Below are 9251 nucleotides of genomic sequence, written 5' to 3'. Positions count from 1 at the left end.
TGGCCCTTTTAAGTATTAACTTCTTGTAAATTTCTCTCTCAAGACTTAAAGCTGATCACCTACACGTAGGCCAAGAGAGTCACTGTACAAAATGTCTATCTGATCCATGCCCTTCCAGTCACAGACTTCCTCTTAGCCTTTCTCTTAACTAATCCATCTCACTTGTTCTACATCTGATGTTGAAGTTTCCCCTCAGCCACTGTATTGTCCAACTCTGGCTTTTGTCTAGTTCCTTGAATTTTAACAACAGATGCACCTATCAACTCAGAAATAGGCACACAGCACCTTTATGGTGCTGGTGGGCCACTGTGCCACTTTCTCCACAGTCTCCTGCCTGCTGATCCACAGGCTGCCAATTTTGCTGCCTGAAGCCTCACTTTGAATTAGTCATCAAGGAATACTTGACAATGATCTCAGTCTCTTTCCTCTGTCGGATTTGACAAAGTATGTTCTAATTGTACTATGGGTTATTTCCAAAAATACACTCCCCTAGCTTTTCCTCACTGAAATTCACGTGTCACTTGTCTCTCCCATCTTAAGATCTTATAGATTTTCCAAGTCAACTAAGGTTTACTATCAGAGGCAAGTTTTGTTTTAATGCCACCTAATTACCCCATTACATCACATCCTTCCAAGTTTCAGGTGGGTGTCACCTAGTCCTGGTGACACCTGGGTATCTGATTAGATCCTTGACCTCACTCCCCAATGGAAGAGCCTCCATTCCTCTTCCACAGACGTTGTGAGCTTGTATGTATTCCCTCGGAATTATTTTTTTTTTTTTTTTAAGACAGTCTCGCTCTGTCATCAGGCTGGAGCGCAGTGGTGCGATCTCGGCTCACTGCAACTCTGGCTCCCTGGCTCAAGCGATTATCTTGCCTCAGCCTGCCGAGGAGCTGGGACTACAGGTACGCACCACCATGCCCAGCTAATTTTTGTATTTGTAGTAGAGACGAGGTTTCACCATGTTGGCCAGGATTATCTCGATCTCCTGACCTTGTCATCCGCCTATTTCGGCCTCCCAAAGTGCTGGGATTACAGGTGTGAGCTACTGTGCCTGGCCTAGAACTCATCATTTTTAGACCCATGTTCCTCTTCCACTGTGACAGCCCAAAAGGCAGGTTCCGTTTTGTTCATCTTTCCATGCCTGCACCTATTTCAGTGCTTACCACATGGCACAGAATTTGTTAAGTGAATTCATAAGGTTGAAAACTTTCTGTACCACTTCTACAATTTTAAAGAAGCCTAAGATCTTTTGATTAAGTGAAACTTGCAAGTTTATCTGGTTCCAATTTACTTCTCTGAGTAAGGACTCTAATATTGTATTCCTTAAAAATGAATGTCAAGCTTCTGCTAGGACGCAGGGTCAGGGCGAGTCATCTGCTCCTGCACAGCCTAACCTACAGGTGACGTTTTATGTTGAGGCAGCATCAGCCTATTCCTTCCACCACACATCGACAGTTTTACAATGCAAAATACCCATGCCAGACCTCCAAGTATTTCACAGCGGTTCATCTAATTTTGCGAAGTCTGTCTTAAACCCTCCCTTTAGACTCCGTAACCCTGTCCTGGGAACATTCTGGTCCACCAATGCCACTCTTACAGAATGGATGAGCAGGACATAAGGAGATTGATGTATGAAGTCAAGTGGATCACATGCTTGTGACCTGAATACTGGTCTCCCATGGACAAATCTGGGCACATAAAAAGGCAAGATGGAGTCCCCTGTCCTCTTGCCCTTTGTAACTTGAAACTGTTGGCAATGAAGAATTTATTCTTGGCAGATGAGATAACCCACCCAAGGGCTTGGAATGGGAATCTCCACATCTTCCTCAGTTGAAAAATGAAAAAAGGAGACAGCATTTGCTATTGTTTGAATGTCTGTGTTCCCACCGAATTTCATACGTTGAAACCTGACACCCGATGTGTTGGCATAAACAGGTGGGGTCTTCGGGAGGTGTTGGCATAAACAGGTGGGGTCTTCGGGAGGTGATCAGGGTCACGAGGGCAGAGCTCTCCGGGGTAGCATCAGGGCGCTCATCAAAGAGACCCGAGAGGGCTTGTTCGCCTCTTACTCCATGAGGACACAGCAAGAAGGCTCCATCTATGAAGTGAAAAGCTCTCCCCAGACACGCAACCTACTGCCACATTGATCATGAATGTCCCAGCCTCCAGGACTGTGAGCAAAACCTATGTTGCTTAAAAATTGCCCAGTCTTAGGTATTTTGTGACAGCAGCCTGGAAGGACTAACACAGCATTCTCATTGTGATTGTTTTGCTACACCGTTCCTACCCATAAAGAAATCACACAGAGGGATGTGTGACTGTCACCTACTCCAGATTCCTAAGGAAGTTCCCCTTCCTTAAAGCCATCCTAAGCCCCTGCGCCTCAGCAGACAGTGACAAAATCGGACATCCCAAGAACGTGTCACGCTGGTAAAGACCAGGGCATCTAGCATTTTCTTTCTGTAATTTACAGTATCTTTTAACAACTAAGATTGAGAACATTAATAACACACATTAGAAATGCACCACTGTTTTCAAACAGCTAAGGAAGGGAACATGCAGGTGCTGCGATGAATGTATCCATTCGTGGTAAGGTTTTACATTGTTGGGGGTGGGGGGGCGCCATGATACCCAGCTTGTGCACCTAGCACGACATGGACAAATTGCAGACACGGAGACCCCGCACCACTGCCTTCCACCCATTTCCCACCCAGCAAGACGTCCAGAGCAGCCAGGGTAGATGGCGCGCCCTCACTGCTGGGTGATCAGGAGGCGGATAAAGGAGGATGTAAAACTGCTTTCTGGGGGGAAGGAGCTTGGTTACTTGTGGCTATAGGAACACCAGTAAGCTGTGTTCCCAGGGGAACTGACCATGTCAGGTGACACAGAGAGATGTAGGCCAGGATTTTGTTTTCTCCTAACACAAGTGTTCTTAGCCCTTCACTTCAATGTCAGCTACCTATTAAGGACTTTGGTGTTGCCACTTCGTTTCGCGTGCAAGCCCTTCTCAGAAGAACCAGCCATCCAAGAGGAAGGAGGTTCTCAACAGCGAGGCATAAACCTCAGCTGAGTTAGACAACGTCTGCACTTGATCTAAGGGCCTTTTGGAGTGTCAGAGGCCTTCCAAAACAGCATTTTCACCGCAGAGTGGTGCACCCAGGGCTAGAGGCTCGGGTGGGGGGAAGGACGCCCAGTGCTGTTCAGAGTTCCATTTCCTGCCACATCTGGAAAGCCACATTCGGGGACTTACCTAGTCCGTTCTTTCTTCAGCCAGTAGAGACACAGTTATATCTTTTAATTTAAAAACACATTTTATCTTTTTAAATTAGAATCTTTATTGCATCTGATGGTCCTGTCTCGTTTTCGCTGTCTCATCAGTAAACCACTGCAAACCACAGTGCCAGCCCCTCTGTGTCCCCACATCTTTGACACAATAATTTCCTCCAGGTGTGGCTGAGTCAGAATTCCTTCTGCGTCCATCCCTGTACGTCCTGTATGGGTGACAGTGCAAGGGTAAGAACAGTGGGTGTATTCAGTGGGGAAATAACATGTGTGCTGTGAAAAAAAATTGAGAAAAACACAGCATCTTCCATTAAAAAAGTGTATGTCCTCGAGTCCACAAAAGAGTTGAAAAAAAAAAAAAAAAAAACTCAGGCCATCTGGGCATCTTTTCAGATGAACGATCTTGTGAATCATCCTAAAACTCTTCTATAAATAAAGAGCATTAACACTTTGGTTTATGTTCAGCCAACAAAAATAAATAACCACAGATCAAAGCGGGCTGTCAAATGATTGAAGACACCCTCTGAAATTGGGGAAAAATGTCTTACAAATCTCAGAACTCCAAGATGTTTTTATTTATTTCAAATTCCAATAGAATGAATACGTTTTATCTAAATATTTTTATCACACAACTAAAACATTGAATTACTTTTTCAGAAATAGAGTTAAATACATCAATCTAGTTACAAATTCTAATATAAAGAGTACAAAATATAATGTTATAAATTGTATTTTAAAAAAGGAAATACAAATTCTATGGTCTTTTGCATTTTACTGCCTCAAAGTAGAATTAGCAAAGCTGATGAAGAATGAACATTTTCCCCTGGGCGGGTGGCCCTGGGTCACTTCCCACAGGCCTGTTACCGGGCTCCAGCGTGTGCTCCCACCAACCACGGCAAACAAAGGCGTCCTCCTCACTTGAAGTCCTGGCCTGTGGTTGTTTCATCTATTTTTGCTCAGTGAACAAAACGTTCTGAAATTAGAACTCACCAAAGTTAAAAGCAGTAAAACAACATATGCTACTTAAGACATTTTGAAGTGGAAAGTAAAGCTATGTGAATGCCGTCCTTCCTTCCTTCCTTCCTTCCTTCTTCTACAGCTTGGAAACCTCTGAGAATTTGTTGGGGGTGGCAGAGGAGGGTTTGTCTAGTTTGAAGGAAGGAATGTTGGTAGACAGTCTCCAGCCACGAAAGCCCAGGAGGTGCCCTCTTCCACACAACAGACTAAGCACTGCACCTTCTTTGATCCAGAAAGCATCCCTACTGACCCCATAACCTACACCCTATCTCTCTGTCCAAAGAGCAGAGGCTGACCAGAGTTGCCACCCTGGAGAGGCACCATGGAGATGAAGCTTGCCCTTTCTGCACTCAACCCTGCAGCCTGAAGGAGTGTGAGATGATGAAAGCCACATGTGCCAGAGCCCCTGCAGAGGTGTTCTCGCACCCTCAGCGACCTGTGCACAGCGGCCGGATCAGGGGCGGTGGCCTGTTATACTGGGCGCTCCTTTCTCTGACGAAGTAACTGTATGCAACTCCCAACTGCTACTTCCTGAAGCACCTGCTTTTGAGGGAACCAGTGTCTTTCTTGGTTTAAAAAATAAATAAATATTGGGGGACCTCTTAAAACGTTTAATACTTTTCAGAGCCTCAAAGGCAAAATTCACCTGGCTTTGAAGCCAAATCTGTATGGTGCTGAGAATGAAATCTGTCCGTCTAAGATGACAATAAGACCTTCCAGGAGCCGGGCAGAAAGGTGGGCAGGTACAGTGGCCAATTTCCCAGAGAAGATCCTCAATATCTGACTTTTGAGAGAATTTAAATATTCATTCTTCAAATTAAGGAATACAAGGGAACAACCTGAAAGATTTTTAGAAGCTCATTAGCTGTGTGTTATTTGAATGCAAAAACGAGGAAGAGATATGAGCGGGAAACAGGAGAGTGCGGTAAGGCAGGCCAGGGTGCAGCCAGGCCCCAGCAGGGGCAGATCGGGAAGCAGCGAGCGGAAAGCAGGGGAGAGACACCGAGAAGCTGCAGTGTAGACAACCAAACCCTTTATTGTCTAAGTTACATTAGACGCAACACTGTAAAAAATCCTGTTAAGAAACAAGGAAACAGCAGATCGGGAGAGGTAGTAGAAAGTCTGTAACAGTCAGAAGACAACGTACAGAAGTGTATCATGCAGAAATTACCATTCGGCAAAAAAAGGGAATCAAACAGTGGCTAAATAAATAAGAAAACACAAATCATATTAAATACTATGACCAAACTGACATCAACAAATTAACAAACCAATACAATACTGATGATGGGTAGAAGGAAGGGACCACACATCCAGGCCTGCCCACAGCTGGCCTCAGGGGATGGTGTTCTCGGGGGGCCCCCCCAGTCTGTTTAACTGGGTGAAAACCTTCCTCCTGCACTCTGTGCACCCTGCGCGGCCCCGCAAGCTGACTGTCCTCCACGCCTGCTCTCCTGCAAGCCAGGAAGGATCCAGCACGCGGCCGGCAGGGCCCCAGCGCCAGCCCACTCCCCACCAGTCTCCAGGATGGAGACGCCAGCAAGACACTTCCAGCTCCAAAGGCCAACTGCACTTTTCCATACCGCTTCCGAAACAGTAAAGATGTAGACTACACTTTCGTGTCACTTTGGGTACAGAATTTCTTTTTAATAACTAAAACACAGAGAAACAGGACTGGGTCACTAGTCCCTGACATTCCTAACAGTCACCATTCACTTTCAGCCAAGAAAACAAAAGCCAGAAAATGCAGAAATGATCACTGTGGGGAAACTACTGAAATGATTAAACATAAATCAACAGAAGAGGCTTCTGATTTCTTAGGTGGACAGAGGAATGTGTCTCCACAACTTTGCTCAAAATAACTTTACAGAACAGTCAATTACAGCTGCTTAACTGTATCTGCATGGACATTCCTAATTACACCAACAGGACAGATCATTTTCGTACATATCTGGTGTAAGAATATCAGAAAAAAATAAGTAAAAAAAAAAAAAAAAATATATATATATATATATATATATATATAAGCTAGCCAGTTACATTGCATTGTTTGAAAGTGTTGCAAAGTAACCTGAACCGTCAAGTAATTTAAACTCAGTAACAAGTAGAATCCAGAACCAAACATTAACTAATAACAATAACAATAATAATAATAATATAATAATAATAATAATATTCAACAAATCATTAGAACAGGAAACCCACACTTTAGGGTGTGTGTGTGTGTGTGTGTGTGTGTGTGTGTGTGTGTGTGTGTGTGTCTGTGTTTAAACAAGACTTTGTATCAGAAGCCCACTGTCTACAAAAACTGCACTAATCCATTACTGTATTAAGTAAACTGTTGCTCTCACCAGTATTAAAGGTTAGGATAATTTCTGTACATGTAAAATTATTGCTTTTTTGAAAAATATATTTAGCATGCTCGTTTTAATCCGTTTCCTGCCTTTACAAAATTTCACAATTAAAAAAAAACCTAGTAAAGCTTTTGCAAAAAATTTCACAGAACATTTTCATTCAAGGCAGCAGTAACTTTTGATAATGCATAAAATCATATGTGCAAAAATCTGAAACTCTCAGAAATATTACCATCACACATAGTGTCACGGCAATGGGAAAAGAAAATATTTATATCTGTGGAATACAATTTCAATTGCGTACACTGCATGGTTTAAGATCCTTTGTTATGGGCCTTAACCCCCACCACAAAAACTCGCATTTGCATTACTGAGGAAGAGGTATATAAAGCCGTCCCCCACCCAAGGGGCTGGTGATCCCCACCCTTTATGAACAAAGTCACTCATCCTGTGGAGGTCACCAGGCCCAGGGAGAAAAGACACCCACGGCTGGGGTGGCTCAGGGAAGGGGCGGGGAGGCAGAGTGGGGACAGAAGATGCCAGAGCTCGGCACCCTAGTCATCTAGGGCCCCTGAACCTGCTCAGAGATTCTTCTGCCATTACTAAAACAGGTCTGAATCGGGAGGACTCAGTGGCTAAATAATTTGTTAAGACGTATAGTCTTCCTTTGTAAGCAGTTTGCAGAATGTAGCCCTGTTACAAAAAGGTCCTGAGAATAAACAAGAAGCCTGCTTTTCTTAGTGTTCCACTAGCTCTCTTCCGAGGCAGAATCTACGCATTCCCACAGACGTGTCTCCTTTGCCGGATTCGCTCAGTTCAAATGGTGGAAAGAATGGAACAGGCACATGGCCCCAGGGAGGAGTGCGATGGAACCAGGGAATAATGAGGGTCTCATCATCATGCCCCTCTGCCAAGCCTGCTTCCCACAGCACCTGAACGTCACCTCCTTCCTCTCTCTTATTTACTATTTTAAATACCCACTAAGACAAGGAGAGGCAGTAGTATTAATACTCGATCAACCTCAAATCCACCACGGCTTGTTCTGACATCATCACAGTCCCTCTTAACATGGGAGGCCCCTGTGACAGCGCTCAGCCTCGCCACTCTGTCCAACACACACAACAAGTATCTTTTTTTCCAGTGTCTCAAACTTGTCTTGAATAAGATAGATGCCTTGTGCCCCTACTGTGCCTGCCAGTACTACTGTTGATTATAAGAAAATATGGGACTATGGACCATGAGCACGGAAATGCGTATATAGTATCTACATGTATTTCTAGAATATAACATCTTCATTTATTTCTGAACGTTTAACAAGGAGAGGCATCTGCCTTCAGTTTCCACTCCAGCGCAGCGGCTCGGGATGTGAGGTGTCTGCTCAGGAGTTCCCCGGCTGTTCTTCCGTGGAGCGGCCAGGTCACAGGTGGGAGGCTGCTGGGACATCATGAGGGTACTGCTAATGGCCGTTACGGGGACCTGGGGTGCGTCGGAAACACGCCTTTAGGTTCCCTTTCTGAGAGGCACTGTCTGGACGGTACCTGTGTTAGAATGGTCTCTCCCCTGGGTGAGAAAAAGGAAAGAACAGGAGAAAAGCTCATTTCTGCCTTTTGGTTTCTAAATGCATTTTTCCTATTAATTTTCTAATCAACATCCAAGAACACAAACAATGACCTTCACAAAGCAAGCCAACCAAGTAGGCAAAGACCCCCTGACCTGAGCTGTAACTCATTTCATAAAATGAGCATCAAGTATTTTAAATTTGCCTTGCTGCCTTAAAGAGAGGTGGCTTGAAAACGAATCATTTCCACTGTGATTCAGAAAGGATCATTCGACTTCTCTAATGGTTTCACATGTAAGAATGGCAGATGATGAGGTCTGAGGCAGCTCTGGAGAGAAGGTTACAAGTTGGCAAGGTGAGGAGGAGGCCAGATTGTAAAACTGTACATAGTACAAAGCAGATTTACAAGTGAGTGGTAGTTCCAAAACAAGGCTGAATTTGGGGTCAAACAAGAAGAAAAGCACGGCTCTCACATAGGTCTGTCAGAACTTCAGAGCGTTTTCACCCATTTCCATAAACAATTATCAAGTTGGAAAAAGGGAAGGGGTATTCTAAAGTGAATTGCAAGAGAAAACCAAGCATAAATGGGCATCCACAGCTTTCAGAGAATGCTCTCCAATGACATTTGAAGCATCCCTGTTTGAACAATAGCGTTTACAATCTGAGGACAAAAACAGTATGGCCAGATTAATCTTACTTAACTGCATTAACCTTCAGCTAAAATCTTGATGAAGTGAAACTGACCAGCGGAAATTAACATGCATAAACTAAGGGACTCATGTAAAATTCTAACTGTTTCCAGTTATACCTATAGGAACCCCAGAAATAATGGCAGAGTGGGGGAAGGTCTGGTTGACATAATGAATTAAGGGCTTTTCTTTAGTTAATAGTTCCAGAAAACTCCTACTTACAGCTGGCTCTGGGTTCGTGACATCTACCAGTTGACATGTAGTGGAAGTCAGAAAGACACTGGACAAAAGTTTATGAGGGGTTAGGGGGTGGGCGCAGTGGTGGAGACAGCAGTTTATTTGAAATGT

At 44.1% G+C, this 9251-nt stretch overlaps 1 protein-coding gene across 3 annotated transcripts in view; it reads right to left on the bottom strand.

The window, feature by feature from the left end:
* Nucleotides 1-3829: 3829 nt before the first annotated feature.
* Nucleotides 3830-9251, bottom strand: part of ZNF516 (zinc finger protein 516) — a 135744-nt gene continuing 130322 nt past the window's right edge. For all 3 annotated transcript variants that reach the window (XM_030810255.1, XM_030810256.1, XM_030810257.1), the window contains one exon: nt 3830-8216. In XM_030810255.1, the coding sequence (XP_030666115.1) occupies nt 8157-8216 (60 nt within the window). In that variant the 3' untranslated portion in view covers nt 3830-8156. The remainder of the gene's footprint in view (nt 8217-9251) is intronic.

The sequence above is a fragment of the Nomascus leucogenys genome, chromosome 4 (assembly GCF_006542625.1).
Source record: "Nomascus leucogenys isolate Asia chromosome 4, Asia_NLE_v1, whole genome shotgun sequence".
In the NCBI taxonomy this organism is placed as follows: domain Eukaryota; kingdom Metazoa; phylum Chordata; class Mammalia; order Primates; family Hylobatidae; genus Nomascus; species Nomascus leucogenys.
This window is presented reverse-complemented; position numbering and strand designations above follow the sequence as displayed.